At 51.5% G+C, this 20,942-nt stretch overlaps 1 protein-coding gene across 1 annotated transcript; it reads right to left on the reverse strand.

The window, feature by feature from the left end:
- Positions 1-7,332, reverse strand: Asb6 (ankyrin repeat and SOCS box containing 6). The gene is made up of 6 exons (XM_057754889.1): positions 7,126-7,332; positions 5,980-6,155; positions 2,028-2,134; positions 1,820-1,928; positions 1,448-1,534; positions 1-1,324 (listed from the first exon to the last, which is right to left on the reverse strand). The coding sequence occupies exons 1-6, from the start codon at positions 7,236-7,238 to the stop codon at positions 660-662; spliced, it is 1,257 nt and encodes a 418-aa protein (XP_057610872.1). The 5' UTR covers positions 7,239-7,332; the 3' UTR covers positions 1-659.
- Between the last annotated feature and the right edge of the window lie 13,610 nt (positions 7,333-20,942).

Consider the following 20,942-nt stretch of genomic DNA (forward strand, 5'->3'; position numbering starts at 1 on the left):
TCTTATAAATATATTTCGTCATCTCTGCTCACTCGCAAGGCCAAGCTGACTTGAGGTCTTGCAAGGGCTCAGCGACATGCTCTGAGAGCCCCTTACAAGCCAGGCCTTGAAACAGACAGTTCCATTGTGCTCATGACACAGCCCCCGAGATGTGGATGTGGCATGAGCAGAGCTGCCACCGACCACAGTGCCTAAGCACTAAAGGCTCGGGCAGGGCCCTAAGCAGAAGCCCACCACCACTGTAGTGGCCTCAGTGCCCCCTCTTGCCCTTCAAAGCCTGTGGCCCAAAGAGTATGGCTATACTGGATGGCCCAGGGTTTTGGTGCTGGTCCCTGAGACCCAGGCATATGCCTCCCCCAGGATCAATCAGCTGCCAAGGCTCTGAGGGGCCTGGCCTCTGCTTCCCTGCTTCTGCAAATGGCCTATCAGCTCCTGATTGGGGGCAGCTGTGTCCCGTTCCACACCAGCTCCTCCATTGTGGTGGACTTGCGAGTGCTGAGGGAGGAGGCGAGTTGTCTCCCTGGAGGCAGCCATGCCCTTGGCCTCCAGGGCACTAACCTAGTGGTTTTGTATCAGTAAAGGGCAAAGCTTGCCCAACAGTACCAGGTCTACCCTCAGCTTGGCTTCAGCCAACCCAGGCCATTCTGTCCCAGGATCCATCAGCAGCTGTCTTCTGTGCCGCTGTGCGCACTGAGCAGGTACCACTTGAGCCTGTCAGGCAGGGGCAGGGCTTTGACCTTGGTGTCCACGGGCCACGGGCGCAGGCACAGCCGAATGGCCACACGGCACAGGTGTTTGAGGGGTGGTGGGTAGCTCTCCAGCTGCCGCAGGGAGGCATGCAGGGCCTGGATCTTCCCTGCCAAGCTACCCACTGGGTGGATGTTGAAGTTCTCAGGCAGCTGAAGCCTTTGGGAGCTAGTCACCATGAGGTCCAGCACGGTCTCAGCCTTATGCAGAAGCTCAACATGGCTGTCATCCTCAGCACAGCCCGGGTGGGAACACAGCCTCTCAAAAATGAGGCTGAAGCCAGACCAACAGGATGCACCATGCAGGGAGCAGTTGTAGGCGGCCCCAGACTCCAGCAGGAAGCGCAGAAGGGGGAAGTGCAGCTTGAAGCTCTTGAGGCAGATGTGTGTGAGGGACTCGTGGGCTGGACACTCACTGGGGTCGGCCCCATGGGCCAGCAGAAGCTGTGTAACTTGGAAGCAGAAGCGGTTGATCATCGGGGCCTCCTCCTTGTCCCCGCAGACAGTCTCACCAAGCAGGAAGATGATGCACGTGAAAACAGTGTCCCCATCTTTGGTGGTGGCCTTGACGTCTGCCCCTGGAAGAAGCATGGAACAAAAACGAGAGTTGGCTGGCAGTCCTTACCAAACTGTGGGGGGATGTGGGGGTGGGTGGGGGGGTAGAGAGCAGAAGACAGCTGCTGTGGACAGCAGACCCTCACCTCCCTCCAGGAGGAGCCGGATGTTGTCTGTGTTGTGGATCTGCACTCCATCGCTACTGGCCAGAGCATGCAGCAGCGCTGTCTTCCCTGGGGGGAGAGGGAGGATGAGGTCAGGGTGCCCAGAGATGGGAAGCAGGAATCCCAGGGCTGAGGGAAGAGCTTCTGGCTTTTCATCCACACAAAAATAGGAACAAGAAGGCCAGCAAAGTCAGCACCTGTTTGCATGCACACACTCACTTCTCAAAGATGTCTTCTTAGGCAGCATGGAGAGAATGGCCACCTCTCCAGGACGCTGGACTCGGGCAGGCTAGCGCCCTCCTCTGTGTGCCAGCTGTGGCTATGCCATCCTCTAGGGCCCACCGAGGCTCTTACCGTTCTTGTCAGCTGCATTAACATCTGCTCCAAGATCCAAGAGGCGCTGCAGGCAGGGCAGGCGTTCGGGTTCCTCGCTGGCCAGATCTAAGGGGCTGCTCTCATGAATCTGGTGCCAAAGGGGATAGCAGCCATGTTGGCCTGGGGCCTGAAAGGCTGGTTCATAAATCTACCACACACATCCAAGCCAACTGCACCTGACTCTTACCCGGTCCCTCCGGTTGATGTCAGCCCCATGGCGCACCAGCAATTCCACCATGTCAGGCTGGTTTCTCAGGACAGCGATATGCAGGGCTGTATAATAGGTAACGGGGTCTGGAGGCAGAGAAGAAGTCAGTCCATTCTCAAAGGCCTGGAGCGCTCGAGAGATAGCTCAGTGGTTAAGAATCCTGACTGCCCTTCTAAAGGTCAGAAGTTCGATTCCTGGCAACCCCAGTTTTGCCGGGCGGTGGTGGCGCACGCCTTTAATCCCAGCACTCGGGAGGCAGAGGCAGGTGGATCTCTGTGAGTTCGAGACCAGCCTGGTCTACAAGAGCTAGTTCCAGGACAGGCTCCAAAACCACAGAGAAACCCTGTCTCGAAAAACCAAAAAAAAAAAAAAAAAAAAAAAAAAAAAAAAAAAAAGGCCTGGGACCAGCCTCAGCCTTTCCCCAGTATGGCCACCTCAAGTGTGCAGATGCTAGGCCTGCAGTCCTGGTGTGTTCTGATGGGCATGCAACCTCTCCGTGTTGGCCCCATCTCCTGTCTGTTTCCTCTCAGGGCCATGCAGAGTAGCTGCTGTGCTCAGGCCTGGACCTTGCTAGGTAGCCAGGGTCACTACAGATCCTACTGCCTCAGCCTTCTACCAGGCTTGGCTGTAGATGGGCTTTGGAACAGACCCCCATCTTCTGCTTGCAAGATTCCCAGGTGCCTGCAGCTCTGAGCATGTTTCTCAATGAAAGGCAGTAGGGCTTTGTGAGGGTCAGCAGGGTTTCCCACCTGCTCGTAGGCAGTGCTACCTGTGTCCACCTCCTGGTGACAACCAGTGGTGGGACTGGAAGCTGGCCCTCCATCACCTCTGATGTTTAAGGAACCTACGAGCCCTGCTGGCAGAGGAAGTCCTTCTATGTTTTGCTTTTATTGGTTAATGAATAAAGCTGTTTAGGCCAATGACTTAGCAAAATAGGGCAAGGTGGGAGTTCCTAGCAGATAGAGGAGGGGAGCGTAGGTGGAGTGAGTGAGAAGCCATGCAGCTGCCAGCTGGAACCTTGCCGGTAGGCCACAAACCTCATGATAATTAAATAATAGAAATGGGTTAATTTAAGATATAAGAGCTAGCTAGCAATACACTTAAGCGACTGGTCAAGCAGTGATTTAAATAATATAGTTTCTGTGTGATTATTTCTAGTCAGGGCAGTTAGGAAACGAACTAGTGGCCCCTGCCAACAACTGGCACCAATGTGGTCAACTAAATCCACTTAAAAACCTGAGAGAGCTTGAAAAGAATTCTACACACACACACACACACCCCCCAAAGTTTAATGCAGCTGCTGCTTGTTTGCTGGCAGAAAGCAGAGACATGGCTTAATAAGAGGTTTCCTGACTCAGCTTTAGTGGCAAAAACTGCACAGCTTCTTTAAAAATCTGCTTCCTGATTCTCCAGCAGGAAGTCTGGCTCTTTCAGGAGGCCGAGAACTTGAATAGGGTTTGTGAGCAGCACATTACAAACTGCTTAATGGCGCAACATAGACCTGCTGCATACCTGGAACTGGGCAGTATGCACGGCTCGCAAAAGTGGCAAACAGACCTCCGCCATGTTGGGCTGGGCGGAGCCAAAAGGCAAAGCAGCCTTAGTCCTAGCTAAGCCACTCAGCATTTTAAGAAGCGCTCCTGAGGCAGAGGCAGGCGGATCTCTGTGAGTTCGAGACCAGCCTGGTCTACAAGAGCTAGTTCCAGGACAGGCTCCAAAACCACAGAGAAACCCTGTCTCGAAAAACCAAAAAAAAAAAAAAAAAAAAAAAAAAAAGAAAAGAAAAAAAAAAAGCGCTCCTGGTCAGAAAATTATTACAGATATGCAATAAAGACAGATTAAGATAAAAAAGACCTCTAAATGGGTCACAGTGTTGGATAAATGTACGTAGGCTTGAGAGATGAGAAAGATAGTTATAAAAGGAATAAATGGTTATAAAAAATAGTCTTTAAAAAGACAGAGTACAGACAGTCATAGATTAAAGAAAAAAATAAGCTACATAAGATGGAATATACACAGAGTCTGGATTATGTGTATTATTGTTTTCTTTGAATTTTTTGACTGAATGAGCTAAGTACAGAAAGACATTTCATTGTACATGCTGCTAAGCTAAACCAACAAAAAGGTATTTTGACTTCAAAATTTGAGTCTAAGGATTTGTTGCTTTGGAAAAGGGGTTCTTTTGTTTCTACAGAGGATGAGAACCTGTGGATTCCTTCTAGACTAATGTGGTTTGATGGACCAAGACCACCCCCGAAAGGTCACTGTGAACACCACCCCCCCCCAAATTACTCTGCCCAACAAAAAGCAGGAAGCAGTCTGGGCAGAACTACACCCAAATTCCCAAATATTGTTTATAAATGTTTGTTTATATTTAGAGGGGGATATGCTATAGAGATTTGCATTGGTATAGATCTTGGTTTATTGATACAAATTTAAGATCAATATATTTCTGCTCTTGAATAAGGTATTGTTTGTACAGCTCATTTAAAAATGTAATGAATAAGAAATACAGTTGATAGATACTCATCTATAATAATCAAGCTTGTATCATGTTAGTTATTTTTCAAACCTTTCAAAGACTACAGAATATGGTATTTAAAATATTTTAAGAACTTATCACTTTTCATGACAGTGATACACATCTGCTCCTGGCAGTACCAATCTACTTCAAGAGGATGATGGGCATTGAAGAGGCTCCTCATGGAGTTTGCCAGCCATTTGGGCAAAAACTGCTCTTGCCTGGACTGCTTGACTGGACTTGCAGAACCCATAGCAAAATGACTGCTGAAGCTGCCTGAAGAAGGTAAGACAGCCCTTTGGGGATTCTGCTTCATAAAAGAGTCTGCCAGGCATTCTGCAGGACACAGAAGAAAGTGACTGACAAACTGCCAATATAGGTGGAACTTTCTTTGAAATTTCCTGCTTCATGCATGGAAAAGTCTCCTAGATGCCATGGGCCTGTAGACTGAAGATGGATGTCCCAACATTACAGAAGAACTTTGGGTGACTGTCCAAGCATCGAGATGTCTCTGTCAATTCTAGAGTTTTAGAAGTTGCTTACAATGCACTTCCTGCTTACTTAGGTAATATTATATCCTGGAGTCTTTGATGGAGTTGAAGCATAGAGAGTTATAGCTTTCCTTAGTTATGATAAAAGATAAAGTAGATATAAATATTCTAACTGTAATTCTTGCTTGATACCTGTTTTGTTATATGTAATTTTACTATGTTAAAGTTAAAACCTTCATTTTTATTTAAACAGAAAAGGGAAAATTGTGTAGGAAGTTCTTCTTTGTTTTGCTTTTATTGGTTAATGAATAAAGCTGTTTTGGCCAGTGACTTAGCAAAATAGAGCAAGGCAGAAGTTCCAAGCATATAGAGGAGGAGAGCCTAGACAGATTAAGCAAAGACGCTATAGAGCCACTAGAGGAGAAAGATGTGAGTTGTTAGCTGGAACCTTGCCGGTAGGCCACAAGCCTAATGGTAAAATATAAAATAATAGAGGCAGTGATTTAAATAATATAGTTTCTGTGTGATTATTCGAGTCAGGGTGGCCAGGAGACGAACTAGCAGCCTCTGCCAACACTCTGCTTGTAACTGATGCCTTGTGTAGCTCATCTTCCCCATGTGCAGGTCCTGAGCAAAACCCGCCAGACAGCTAAAAGTTGCAGAACATTATCCTCCCTTGGGCTCCGGGCAATGCCAGTGTAATTAGTGTAATTTCATCATAAGAGGAGTGGGATTAATCTGGAAACTGGGAAAGTTTGACCACACAATCACATGACAGAAACAACACCCCTCTGTGGGAGTAGAGGTGTTAAGAGACACCAGAAACCCCACAGGAGTGGGGAAGTCACCCCATAGACAGGAGGAAAAACAGAGGCCAGGCCTGGCTGCCTAGCTCTGGCCCCTCTGGGATCCCTCTGACCTTCAAAATTGAGGTTGGCCCCACTCTGCAGAAGGACAGCAGCTGCCCGAGTCAGCCCCAGCTCAGCCATCTTCAGCAAAGCGTTGCTCACACCTTCCTGGTAGAACGGAGAGTGGGCCTTCTGCTCCAGCAGCTCGGTGAGGCCCAGGATGCGGCTTTCCTCAGCGGCAGCGTGACTGCACATCGGAGGCAAAGCAGATGGGGTGGGGGACGCTTGGGTACCAGGCACTCTACCCTGTGTGCCCCGCCACAATCACCCTCAAAAACTGCTCATGCTCCGTGAGGCAGGAGGTTTTCTTGGTCACAAGTCTGAAATAGGTTTCGGTCATCCCTCGACTCGGTACCAAAGGGCTGGCTCTGTCCAGCTCTCTCTCACACCACCCTGGAAGTGGCCCCAAACCCTTTCTCGTCGACACCACCTACTTGGGCCTGGGGACTGCTCCACACCGTGCACCCAGCTCTGAAAACGGCCCCGCCACCTCCAGCTTCAGAGCCACCCTCTCCCCACAATGCTCACCACTCGTCCTTCCCTAATCTCACCCACCAGACCTCTTGCAACAGGTTGGCTCCAAGATTCGACCAACGCCCGGATACAAAAAGCTTATCTGGGTCAGCCCTCCGAAATACGCTAGGCCCCGCCAAGGGAGGGCGGCAGCGCCTTGATGTGCAGCCGCCAGCCCTGCCTCGGAGTTCTAGAAAAGTCTCGCACTGTATTTACAGAGGAGGCATCAGTGGAAAGAGCTGATGTGGTGTAAAAACCCGGTGAGACTGACAGTGTCTGCAATTCCAGCTCGCTGCTCTCCCAATGCCCCTCCTCTGCCCCACCCCACCCCACCCCCTGCATCCCACACCACACTGCTGGTCTGGATGCTCGCCTGTCGCAGTGCTCCCAATACCCGGGGAGCCCTGCACAGGGCACAAGAACCACACCGGCTTCCTCCCCCAGACGCTCTCAGAGGCCTGCTGTCTGCAGAAAGCGCGCTCGGTCAGTCAGCTCGTCTCCACCCCGCATCCGTGCACAGGGAGCAGCGCCGAGGCCCGGGTCCTCTGCCCTGCAGGACGCTGCGGGCGCAACTCGGGCTGGAGCTCGCGCTCGGAGTCACGCAACTCCCGCCGCGACAATCACAGGAGACCGTAGCCACTCACTCGTCCAGGGGCTCCTGCCGCTCCAGGTCTTGGATGCCCAAGGCGCCCAGGATGGCGTCCACCAGGGGCTGGTACTCGAAGATGATCCTGCGGAAACCGTGCAGGAACGGCATGGCGACGACTGCGCGTCCCGACTCCCACACGCCACCTCCTCCCGATCTACCGGTTCAGACCCCGCGCCGGTGCCCAGCCCTCCTCCCAGGCCGCGGTTCCGCACCGGAAGTGACCCTACCACTTCTACTTCCGATCCGCGCGGGCCTGTGAGGGCGCACGTGCGGCCACAGTGCCCCCTGCTGCCCGGGAGGACCTCGTGGCGCGCTTCCCAGCCCCGGCTCCGCCCCACCCTACGATCCCCCACGTGACCGTTAGAGGGCGTCTGAGCTCCGCTGGGGTCCGTGACCTCTTCCGCCGAGGTGACTCAGACCCTGTTCCTAGCCAGAACACTGCTCCCTGCAGCCACGCCCTAAGGAAGAGCTGCAACCACCTCAGTCTCCACGCTGCATGCAGGCTGCGTGGCGCGATGAGGACCCTGCACTCGACTCTTCCCCACAGACACTAGGGACAATTCTTTATTCTCTGTCCCTTGCCCCCTGGCCAAACAACCAGCCTACTTTTGCCAGCTCTCGCTGGAGAGAATCAATGAACCTTCAAGTGCTGGTCTGTAAAATGACATAACCTCACCTGCCTAGGGTCCTGGACCCTGAGCTGGGAGGTGGAGATGTAGCCGGAACGGACTGTACAGGGACCAGGCGGCTTCCCCACTTCACGAATTGGAGCGGCTGCAACTTTGACTCCTGCAGCCAGGCCCTGATGACTCTAGAAGGGTAGTTATGGGGAGGTGTCAGTGTTCCTGACGTTGCAGTATGCCATGGCTCCAACCCCGAATTGGGGTCTGTGGTCTTTCTGCTTGGCACCTGCTATCTGCCACAGGGCAGGAATTGGCCAACTGGGAACAAAGTTTCTTGTTTGTTTTTAAGACAGGAGCTCGTGTAGCCCAGATGGCCTTGAACTCACAGAGTAGCTGAAGCTGGTCTTGTATTCCGAACTATCTTGCCTCCTCCTCCCAAGTGTTGGTATCTCAGACTTGGTTCTAGGATGCCCCAGAACACCAAGTGGGCATTCAAGTCTCTTATCCAGAATGATGTAGCATCTCTGTAGGTGTTACACCATTCCTGTGGGGCACCAAATCAGCTCTGACAGACTCTGCTCCCGACAGTGTAAGTGCCAGGTCGGTGATTATTTACTGGGTTGTTCGGGGAATAACAGCCAACAAACAACAACAACAAAACCTGTACCGGGGGCTGGAGAGTTGGCTCGGCAATTAAGGGCACTGGCTGCCCTTGCAGAGGACCAAGGTTTTGTTTCCAGCCAGCTAGGGCTACATAGTAGGATCCTATCTCAAAAAAGGGGGTGGGGGTGGCTAGAGAGATGGCTCAGCAGTTATGGACCCGGGTTCAATTCCCAGCACCCATGTAGTGGCTCACAGCCATCTGTCTGTTACTCTGATTCCATCTTCTGGACTCTGTGGGCACCAGGCACGAAAGCTGTGCACAGACATGCATGCAGGCAAAACATCCATACATGTGAAAAACCAGAGATGCATTTGGGGGGTGGGGGTTGGCTCAGTTGATAGGCTGCTTAGGTGATGCATGGAGCCTTGGGTTCCACACCCAACACCGTGCAGACTGGACATCGTGGCTCCCTGCTTCGGATCTGTGCCTTTGGTCCAATCACCCCTTTCTTCCTCAGCAGCTCCAGCTCTTGGATTTGGGGCTGCCCTGATCCAGAGTGGCTTCAGTATGCCCTCATGACATCTTCGAGACCCTTCTTCCACATAAGGTCACTTGAAGGTCCCCAGGAGTGTCAGAAGAACTCAGAGGACAGATTACAACCCCTCTGGTCCTGGCCTCAATATCTTCATCTACAACTTGACACTCGCCTGTCTCTCAAAGTCCTAGCTCCAATCAAAGGCATCTTGATGTCACTAGTGGCTGACAGATAGGGTAGAGCAACAAGGACTGGGCCAGCGAAATGGCTCAGAGAGTGGAGGCTTGCCACCAAGCCTCATGACCCGAGTGTGGTCTCTGGGACCCTCATGGCAGAGGGGGAGAACAGACTTCTACAGGTTGTCCTTGACTTCTACCCACCCTGTGGCACACATGAACAAAGATCCTATTAAATAAATAACACTATACTCTTTCGTGAGCGGGAATCTGGCTCAGAGAGGTTCCAGAGATTGCCAAGTGAAGAACAGCTGGCTAGAGACTTCCCCTGTCTGCACACCGTCCTCCAGGGGCTCAGAGTCCCTCTAGCCTCTCTACCCCTGAGCCCTAAGAGGTCCAGACTTGCAGGAGGGAGAAACTGACCTTTGTCCCTTCACAGCCCTTAGGCATCACACGGTGGAGCCAGGCTCCACTGCTGGCCAGTCACCCAGGCTCCTGTCTTCAGAAAGTCCTATGCCCCTTGACCCCTCCTGTCAGCAAGGGCAATCCCGTTTCCTCCATCTGCCTCCCATTAACGCTGTCACTTCACTCACAGCCCCTCCTTTCAGCTCTGACCCTTCTCTCTCTTTCCCTCACCTCTGCCCCTCCCTCTCTGCCTGGCCAGACAAGCCCCATCCTGCCACCTAGCTCCAGAACTCCTCAGCTCAATGAGTGACAAACACAACGCTCAGACCCTAGAAAGGTCTGTGCCCCGTTCTTACTTCCTCAGGGAGTGTAGGGGTTACACTGAATAATGTTCATATAACCTTAATATATAATAAAGAACTTTCAAAAATCAATAAATCAGTAAAAATGACCTACAGGATATAGACATAGGACATGCATAGGTGGACACAGGCAGAGTCAACAAGCACAAGGAGTGACCAGCCTCTCTAGCTGGCCATCCATAGTGACAACAACCAATGCCACACCTTTAATCTCAGCACTCAGGAGACAGAGACAAGTGGACGTTCTCTGTGAGTTCAAACTCATCCTGATCTACATATCGAGTCCCAGGCCAGCCAGAACAGCCTAATGAGACTCAGTCTAAAAACCAAAAAAAAAAAAATTATTTTTAATGTCTAAAAACCATTATGTGTGTGCATGCGTGTGCCCATGTATGTGCACACTCTTTTTTTTTTTAAAGATTTATTTATTATGTATACAACATTCTGCCTCCATGTATGCCCGCATGCCAGAAGAGGGCGCTAGATCTCGTTACAGATGGTTGTGAGCCATCACGTGGTTGCTGGGAATTGAACTCAGAAGCTCTGGAAGAACAGACAGTGCTCTTAACCACTGAGCCATCTCTCCAGCTCCATGTGCACACTCTTGAATGCCTGCTCATACAGACATCGGCAGACAGCCTTAGGGTTTCTTTTTTTGTTTGTTTGTTTGTTTTTGTTTTTGTTTTTCGAGACAGGGTTTCTCTGTGGCTTTGGAGCCTGTCCTGGAACTAGCTCTTGTAGACCAGGCTGGTCTCGAACTCACAGAGATCTGCCTGCCTCTGCCTCCCGAGTGCTGGGATTAAAGGCGTGCACCACCATCGCCCGGCTGTCTTAGGGTTTCTATGGCTATGAAGAAATACCATGGCCATGGCAACTTTTATAAAGGAAAGCATTTAATTAGGGCCGGCTTATAGTTCACCGGTTTAGTCCATTATCATCACGGCAGGAAGCATGGCAGCGCATGGCAGACCTGGTGCTGGAGTTCTGGATCTTCAGACAGCAGGAATAGATTTGAGTCACAGTGGAACTAGCTTGAGCGTCTGAGACCTCAAAGCCCGCCCCTAGTAACACATTTCCTCCAAGACCAGACCTCTTACAACAAGGCCACACCTCCTAACACTGCCGCTCCTTCCTGACCAAGCGTTCAAACACATGAATCTGTGGGGGCATTTCTGTTCCAATCACCACAGTCCTGCTAGAGACTTGAAGTTGACATATGCAGAAGCTAAGGAACAGCCCTTGTGTATCCCTACATCTGAGGCTGAAGGTCAATCCTACATTGTCTAGACCTTGCTCCTTTTCCAGACCTCATCGAGTGACCCCAGTGCTCCTGAGCTCTGTGTTCTGGACCTGCAAGCCGGGGGTGATACAATCCTCAGTATTGGAAGGTGCCCAGGGCTTCCATAGGGTGACAGAAAGGCCTTCGGTGGAGAGTGGACTGCTCCCTCATCTGTCCTTGAGAAGACACCCACCTCTGGGGCTGGAGAGACGGCTCAGCGGTGGGGAGCACTCGCTGCTCTTTCAGAGGTTCTGAGTTCAAATCCCAGCACCCACATGGCAGCTCACAACTGTCTGTAATTCCAGTTCCAGGGACCCAACATCCATGGCAAAATACCAATGCACATAAAATAAAGATAAATTAAAAAAAAAAAAGACACCTACCCACCTCTACGGATACACACACACACATATACACATACACACTGTGTGTGTCACAGCCCAGGAGATAAGAGACTCCGAGAGAGGTGACCTCTGCAGGTTTAGAAGGTGAGGGGCCAGGCTGGGATGTAAGCATAGAACCTGGATTTACTTCCTTGGAGGCCACTTTCCATCCTGGCTTCATCTCTCTGTCCTGTTTCCCTCACACAAGTGTGCTTTTGGGTGTTCACACTCCTTCACCGGTTCTCACACACAGACATTTGCTCTTATGTCTGGTCAGACTCAATCATGGGCATGTGCACTATCTCTTACACACAGACACACTGGTACATGGGAATATTCATACTCCCGCTCATATTCAGTCTCTTATGCACACACACACGCGCACACACACATGTGCACTGGCTCACTCTCTCAGACACAATATTTAATTCACTTCCTCTCATTGGTGCTCCCTCACCTGTGTCTGGGAAGGGCAGCTGCCAGGACAGGTGGCGCCTTGGCCCCATCCCAAGTCCATCAGACCTCTCACAGGAGGCTGGTCCTTAGCCAGCTGTGCCCCTTAGAAGGCCCTGAGTGGGAAACGGGCAAAGGCCCCTCCCTCTCTTTCCACCCTTCTTTCCCTCCACACCCTTCCTTGGGGATTTAGTAGCCTTTCTTTCCTTCAAGTGAAGTATTTGAAAGCCATAACTGCCGCTATAGGACTGTTCCATCATGGCAGAGAGGTCCGGCTTCATTCTTTAAGCCTGTCTGGGGCCTGAGGCACGAGCAGATGAGCTCGGCGCTGAAGTGCTGTAATGGCTCACACCCTCTGACAACCCCTTTCTGTCCCTTCTGCCTCCCCACACTTATGACCCCGTGCGCCACTGACCAGCAGGTCCAGCTCATTTGGCCCTGTTCAGCTCCAGTCCCAATGCAGGAGACAGAGGGTTCTAATTTATAAGTTCCCTCTGTGGGCTCATAGGGGAAAATGACACACTGGGTGCTAAACGAGAAGAGATTTCCTACCCTTCTCCTGGGACATCTGTCCAGAGCCTTTCTCTAAGGTGAGACCCCAATCCAGCTTCAACTGCTCAGCCCTCCAGTCCCTGTAAAGAGCCTGTGGTTCTGGGTCGTGGCTTGGAGCTCTGAGGGCCACTTCTGGCTGAGCTGACCCAGGCTCCGCTCCCAGTGGGCAGTCTGGGGCTGCAATGTGCACACTGAGAGGGAGCCCCATGGCCTCTTCCTCATCCCCAGACACATCACAGGCTCTGAGCGCCCCAACTGCTCCAACATCAGCTGTATCCCTAGGGGCCCAGAAACCCAGGAGAACAGGAGGTGACATGCATAGAGTCACAGGGTCCCTGGCCAGGGAAGAGCAAGGATTCTGAGCTGGGGATTTCCCTAGCCTTTGCTCAGCCCGAAGGCCTATCTGTCCAAGCAATGCATGAACTGGGTGATTGAATAGTATCTTCCCCACTCCAGAATCCAGGGGTGTCTTCAGGGTCTGTCAGACAAGGGTGCTGACTGACTTCCAGCCCATGTGTGGGAAACATGGCCCAGCCTGGCCCATCCAAATAGCAAGTCACATCCACCTCTGCGTGACTGTAGCTATCTGTGCTTTGGTCAGACTGCCCAGAGAGCTGGAAGGTATGCCCAGGACTCTGAGGTTTGCCCCACTGCTGGCAGATGAGTAGGCCCAGAGTTCCGGCCCCAATGGTTCCACTGGTGCCTACTTGGCCTCAAGCCCTGGCATCCCCGGGGGCAGGGGGGCCCGGTAGTGATGGTGGTACAGAGCTCAGGAGAGAGGCCTGCTGGCACCCTCTGGCTGCTCAACAAAGCCTGACCTGACCTGGCCTGCCAAGAGCCAGCAAGAGGGGGAAAGGAAGAATGGGCAGGAGCTGGGGTTAGGGGCATTTGCTCCTGGGAAGATCAGTCCTTTGTACCCTGCCCTGTTGGCAAGCTGACTCAGGGCAGGAAGGACCCGTCGCCATCCGTCAGGGAGACAGAGTGGGCCCATGGCTGCCAGCGGAGTGAGCTGGGAAATCTGATCATTAAGAACCTCTCCTGGCTGTCTGGGGAACTTAATTAAATTGCCGGAGAGGGTTGGGAGAGGGCCACATCTGGAACCAATATGTAGCCTGCTGTTTTCCCTCTTCCCTTGGAGTGAGCTGCCTCCTTAGGCACATGGGGAAGCAGAGAGGCAGGCTGGCAGGGATTGGAACCCAAGCCCACAATGACACTATGATGGAGACACTTATTGACAAGGGTCAGAGAGCCTCGAAGGTGCCGAGGTGGGAAGGAGAGAGTGGTATGGCCAGGAACGCTTTGGGTTTGGTTGTAGTCAGGAGTTGCTAAGTCTGGGCTTGAGAGTGTGGCTCAGTAGGAAGAACACTTACCAAGCATGTGTGAGGCCCTACGTTCAGTCGTCAGCAATGCATAAAACCTGGTTATGGTGGTGTCTGCCTGTAACCCCAGCCCTTGGGAGGTGGAGACAAAAGGACCAGTTCAAGGCCAGCCTGGGCTACAGGAGACCTTAGGAGAAAAACCCAAACAAACAAATAACAAAAAGAAAAACCCATATCTATTTTACAGGTGGGAAGACCAAGTCCCATAGAATTCCAGAAATCAATAGACCTTGGCACCAGTCCCGTGCACAGCCAGTATTTGCCAGACACTTGCCCTGGCTGACACAAGGTGACACTCAGGTGTAGATTTTGTCATTCCTCTGCTATAGGGACAGAGGGAAGCAAGCTGTGATGGAACTGGGGCTGGCTCTATGGATCTGATCCTGGGTCTGTCTGGATACTGTCTAGCTGAGCTCCCTGGGCCACTTCAATCGGAATGACTTCATTTAGTAGTTATTTCATGCTGGCTGGTGCTGGGCATGGGGCTCTACTCTAGGGAGTCTACAATGTATCCAGCAGGCAGTTGGCAAGAGCCAGACGGCTGGGGCTGAGGCTGTCCGGAATGTGGGCAGGAATCCACGTCTAGGGTGAACCCAAGTAACAGGGTCTCTCTCTGTCCTGTGGAGCCAGAAGGCCCAGTGCAGGTCAGTCCTCTGGAGGACAGGAATGGGTGTGTAGTTGGCCAGTCTTGACTCCTGAGGCTATTCCACAATGGCCTAGGCCTCTGTTGCAGCCAGTTTCTACAGCAATCCAGCCTTACTTGCCAGTTGCCTCCCAGATCCGAGGCCCACAGGCCCCAGTCAGTTCTCCTGTTCTCTAGGCAGGGCGGTGAGGGAGAACACATTCCCAGCCTCCTGGCGGGACGCTGTCTCTGGGGTAAGCTTTGCTCCCCTCAAACCCAACACAGCTCTTAAAGGCCAGCTCTTTCTGTGTGACCTCCTTCAAATCAGCGTGGTTCCCTGCAGAGGCTCTGTCGTCAGAGGAGCACCCACGCGGGACAGCTGGGGCCCTGACTTCCACATGCCAGAGAGGCTCAAACCCAGCACCTCTACTCTGCCTGGTTACTGCCCCACACTGTTATGGCTGCTCCGCCCCCAGCAGGCAGAGGGCGGAGCTTGTGCATGTCCAGTGCCTCGGGTGTATAAGGATGAGTTACATACCTATACATCCCCGAGAGATTTGGAAAGGTCACTTGAGCTCTCTGGTGCAGTGGGGAAAGTAAGGCACAGCAAGACAAAGACTACGGCAAAGAAAAAGAAAAAAACTGCCTGTAGCTTCTGCTTGGGGGCAAGTAGAGCCTGCTGGCGCTCTGTGGGGCTGTCCCACGCTAACCCTCCCAGCTAGTTGCCCCTCCACCTAGTCCCCTTCGCTGCTTATACCCCTCACCTTTTGTCTCCTCGGTTTTCCTTTAGTACAGGCTCAGAGGTTCCTCTGTACGCACGCGCCTGTCCCCGGCAGCTCTAGAAGGCTTTCGGTGGGACTTTGTGGCACACACCCTAGGTCTCAGCAAGGGGAGGCAGAAACAGGCCAAACTCTTTATGAGTTAGAGGCGTGTTCTACATAGTGAGGCCCTGTCTCAAAATAAGCAAACACAAACAACAAAATCCCGTTGATGGTTACTGAACCCGGGATTTAGAGACTTTTGAGAGTGCCAGGGGAAGGGGGCAGAAAGCAGCTGGTACCGGACAGTGGATACACACCACAGGGCAGATCAGACCAGCCGCGGCCACAGCTCCATATAACACAGCTCTCTCTCTCAGAGAGATTCTCAGCAGAGGAAGAAGTGGACTCTGGGAAGTCAGCAGCAGTCCAGGGGCCAAGGAGCTCCCGGCAAGATTCCACTTGACTTCAGAGCTGCCAAAGCACGCATGCGCTGAGCTGTGTTTCCTCCTGGAAGAGGAGGGACCCCTTTTGGAATCTGGAATCTGGGGGGACAGGGTTGAGTATTGAAGGCCATAGGCAGGAAGAGTGGGGAAAGGGAAGGTGGGGAACCGGTAGGGAGGATTGTGGGTGATCAGATGGGGGTGTGTTTGGGTATTCAGAAAGCAGTTGCCAAAGCCTGCTCAAGATTCTCCAGGAGGAGCCGGGCGGTGGTGGTACACACCTTTAATCCCAGCACTGGGAAAGCAGAGGCAGAGGCAGGCGGATCTCCGTGAGTTCGAGGCCAGCCTGGTCTACAAGAGCTAGTTCCAGGACAGGAAGGGCTGTTACACAGAGAAACCCTGTCTCAGAAAAAGAAAAAAAAAATCCCCAGGAAGGGCCCAAGGCAGTGGCCCTACCGCAGGCCGCCACATGGACCCTTGAAACAAAGAAGTCGGAGACCTCACCCCCTCCTGTCCCCCATCCTGACAAGGTGATGATGTACAGAGTTTTAAATAAACCGTTCTCACTAACCACTCATTATCCACTGGGAGAAAAATGATGCCTTCCCCACGAAGAGGAGGAAAAGGAGGAGGAAGAGGAAAAGGAAATTTCATTATTACAGATTGTTTTATTTTAAAAGTCCTCAGGCTTCGATTCTTCGCAAAGACCAAGGGAGGGATTTGAGGCTGGGTCTTTCCTCAATGGTTTACTGCCGAAAGAGAGAGAGAGAGAGAGAGAGAGAGAGAGAGAGAGAGAGAGAGAGAGAGAGAGAGAGAGAAATTCAAGGCTCCCCACAGAAGGGCGTGTTAATCTGCACGCCTCAAGAAACTTAAGCGGACCACTAAATCCGGGGGAAGGAAAGCTGGAAGGGGCCTCCCCTCCGTCTTTTTACCCGTTTCCCCCCACTTTAGAACTCTGTTTTCTTTGATCGTAAAACTAGTCATATTTCACCCCCGCCCCAATATCAGCAATCAACTAAGGAAGTGGGAGCCCGCAGGGAGTTTCCCCGCAGATTAGACCCTTGGCTTAATTATTTAGCGCCTGCCTGGATGGGGTAGGCGGGGACCGCCCCTCCTGGCAAGGGTTCAGGAGTAAGCTATAAACGAGAGGAACGATTATAGCCCCAATTAGCTGGGAGCCTTGTCTGCAGCTTTGGGCCCCGCCCAGGCCTCTCTGCACCCCAACTCGGTTCCTTGTGCACTGCAGGGCCTCCCTCCCAGACCCTGCCTCCCCCGACTGCGAGAGTAATCACAGCAAGATGTTGCTGCGCCCAGGAGAGATCAGGGCAGCGCCCCAGGGCATCAGGGAGGTCCTGGGCACCCCCAGCCTTGTCTGTGCCTCACCGCTTAGGGGCTCCCTTCTTCTGATTTCTGATTTGCCAGAGGAAGAGGCAGGAGTTTGAGCTGAGGTGGGGGTAAGTCCCAAACTTGGCGCATTCAAGTGTGCACAATCACCGTGAGTCCTGAGGGTGACAGCCTCATTGGGAAAACACCTTTATAGGACTGGAGTGGTTGAGTCCAGCAGCGGTTAGTCCCAGGCTTAGGCGGGACTTGGGCACTAGGGTTTGTGTCCTCGTGCCCACCTAAGATTTATCAGAATGTAGTGGGTGCTCACTATAGCACTGTGGGATGAGTCACCTGGGTATTTTTCTTTTTCCTTCCTTCTCTTCCTTCTTTCTCTCCTTCCTTCTTCCCTCCCTTCCTCCTTCCCTTCTCCCTCCCACCCTCCTTCTCTGTCTCCTTTCTTCCATCCTCCCTTCTTCCTTCCTTCCTTCCTTCCTTCCTTCCTTCCTTCCTTCCTTCCTTCCTTCCAAAAAGACAGACTTACTGTAATATGTCCCATCATTGACTTTAGGATTTCCAGTAGTCAAGACAGAAAGGGAAATACAATGACTTTCACTATTTGGTTGTTTTATTTATTCATTTATTCTTAAAGATAATTCTCCAAGAAGAAAACATATATTTCCACCCTGAAATTCCCATAGAACCTCCTGGCCTGCTAGCTAGGAGCCCGGCAAAGCACAGGGGGTCCAAGTTTAAGCCTGTGTCTCCGAGCCCGTGTCTCCGAGCCTTTGTTTCTGAGCCTGTGTCTCTGAGCCTGTGTTTCTGAGCCCGTGTCTCCTTGCCTGTGTCTCCTTGCCTGTGTCTCCGAGCCTGTGTCTCCATCCCTTACAGGTTCTGAGGAGGCTGGGAGTGGATGAGCCTCCTGAGGTTTCCTGGCTTAGAGTAAGGTCCATTACGGTTGAGCCCCTGTGATCATGAGTGTATCTTCATCTTTGAATCTGTTCAGGAAGGACAGCTGTCCGTAGTGTCATGGAGAATGGCCCATAGATCCCAGTCAACAGATGGTCAAGTCCCTTCTGCCAGTAGGATCACACATGCTTATAACTCTGCATAGCCTGCCCTCTGCCAGCCTCTAGGTTACAATGGGTCCCCAGAGCAACACAGACATTGAGTAAAGTCCCATACAGTATTGCTTAGGTCTAATAATGGAAAAACATCTGTACATGTTCAACACTACTCTATTGATTTTTAAATTTAATTGTTTTGCAACAGAGTCTTGCTATATGTATCCTAGGCTGGTCTTGAATTCAAGATCCTCCTGCCTCTGCCTCCCAAGTGCTGGGATCACAGGTGTGTACCACCATATTGCTATACAGATATAATGTCTATCTATCTGTCTGTCTGTCTATCTCTATCATATATGCATATCATCTATGTTTGTATCTATCTATAATCCATCATCTATGTATGTATGTATATATGTATCTATCATCTATGAATGTATGTATGTGTCTATCTATCTATCTATCTATCTATCTATCTATCTATCTATCTATCTATCTGTCTATCTATCTATGAGCTGGAGATATAGCTCAGGTGGTAAAGTACTTATTTAACAAAGCCTTGGGTTCCATCCTGAGCACCCATCACTCAGCCTGGTGGAGCATACCTGTAATCCTAGCACTCGGGAAGTGGAAGCAGAAGACGAGACAGTCCAGGTTCTTTGGCTACATAGCAAGTTGCAAGCCATTCCAGCATATGTGAGTCCCTCTACCCATGTGTGTATCTTTTCGATTCCCATTGATCGACTCCAGGGGGGAGTGTGCTGTAGCTAAGGAGAGAGCTGACTAAACTAACTGAGCCCTGGCCATGAACTCAGAGGTTCTCACTGAAGCCAGGGATCCTCCAGAAATCCTCATGAGGGAAACTGAGGCTCCGAAAGCTCGGGGCAGTGAGCTGATAGAAACAGAAGCATTTTGCCCACTCAGCTGCGCTCTTGTCTCACAGGGAAGACCAGAGTTCAGCTGGCCCAGAGTGCCCTGCTGTGATCCCAGCCTGACACAATATTTACAGAGCGTCCCGATCTGTCACGGTCATGCCTGGGCACCTCAGAGTCACGTCTCTGTAGTGTTTGGGACTCCCCAGATGAGCAGAAGGAAGCAGGATTCCTTGTGGGAGCTGCTGGGAGCTCTCCATGCTCAGTGCTCTCCCATATGTCAGGCTGTTGAGTGTCACCAGGTGGCCAAGATCTACAGGACCCACCTGGGACTTCCTCCATTCCCTATCTGCGAATGGAGTCTGGTCTTTGAATGATTGACAGTCAAGTGTCGTGAGGTGCTGTCTTGAAGAATGAGACAAATTAGCTCACAGAGACACAGACCCACGTTCTTTCTCCTCTCCTTTTGCATGACTGGTGACAGGAGGCAGAATCCAGCCCGTGCTGCAAGCGAGCTCCTGCTGAGACCCAGGCCCAGCTTGATTTCCGAACAACGCATGCGTGATATCCTGTGGTTCTGACGACAGGAACAGAAAGCTCAGTGAAGTACTCACGGGACACACCCGAGGGTCTTTCTGGAGACAAGTGAGTGTCCTTGTCTTCTCCCCCTTTTGCAGGCCTCCACAGTCCATATGCAAAGCTGGGGGTGGCCACATTGACAGTCCTCTTCCATTTGGGGGGACCTCTGTGATTGCATTCATCCCAGATGGATCGTCTAGCTCCATCTCCCCAGCTCAAGAGCACCTGGTTAGCAGCTCTAGTCCGGCTCCTGCCTGAATTCCTCGATGACACATCCACAGAAATTACGCTGTCAGCACTTCTGGGAGCCCATTCCCTGTCTATCACACCCAGATGTCTTATCTCTAGGCATCTTTTCCTTGCATGGACACAGAGCAATAGGGGGTGGTAATATGCTGCTAGGCTCTCAGTTAAAGTTATGGTTGAGGGGACTGGTGCGATGGCTCAGCCGTTAAGAGAACTGGCTGCTTTTGCAGGGGGCCTGGGTTCAAGTCCTAGCATCTACACAGTGACTCACAGTTCCGGGGGATTCCAGTCTTTTCTGGCCATAGGCACCATATGGTGCATATGCATGTAAACAGGCAAAACACTCATACACATAAAATAATAAAATAATTTAAAAAATTATAACTGGGGAGGCTCAGGAATGGCTCAGTGAGTAAATGTGCCTTTTGTTCAAGCCTAACAACTTTAGTTCAAATCCCCAGCTCCTACATAAAAGCTGAGATATGATCAGGCTGGCCCCTGAAACCTCAGGGCTGTGAGGAGCAGGGATAAAAGGGTTTTCAAGGGAATAAGGTGCCTGACACCCTCCTCTAGCTTGCAAATTATGCACCGGCACACACTCAGACACACTCAGACACGCACATCATACACACAAAAGTGTGATATATAGATACTTATGTGATATGTAGAGAAATGACTGAGCAGTTAAGAGAATTTGGTTCACCTAGGCAGTAGTGGTGCATGCCTTTAATCCCAGCACTGAGGAGGCAAGGCAGGAGAATCTCTGTGAGTTCAAGACCAGCCTGATCTACAGAGTAAGTTCCAGGACAGGCTCCAAAGCTACAGAGAAACCCTGTCTCAAACCACCCAATATGTGTGTGTGTGTGTGTGTGTGTATGTGTGTGTGTGTGTGTGTGACAGATGCCAGGGATAGTGGTGTGCATCTGTAATTCTGTCACTCAGGATGTTGAGGGAGGATCTAGAGTTCAAGAATGCCCCAGGCAGTACACAGTGAGAACCTGTCTCAGAAAAAAAAAAAAGTAAGTAAGACTGAAGATATAGAGAGAGGTCTGGAAAACAGATCAATTTTTATGACATCTATAACAATGTCCCTCTACTTGGTTAGATGTATAGACACCAACGTTTTTGGTCATTCCTTGTAGTAATAAGAGCGG

The sequence above is a fragment of the Chionomys nivalis genome, chromosome 22 (genome assembly GCF_950005125.1).
Source record: "Chionomys nivalis chromosome 22, mChiNiv1.1, whole genome shotgun sequence".
Taxonomy (NCBI): Eukaryota; Metazoa; Chordata; class Mammalia; order Rodentia; family Cricetidae; genus Chionomys; species Chionomys nivalis.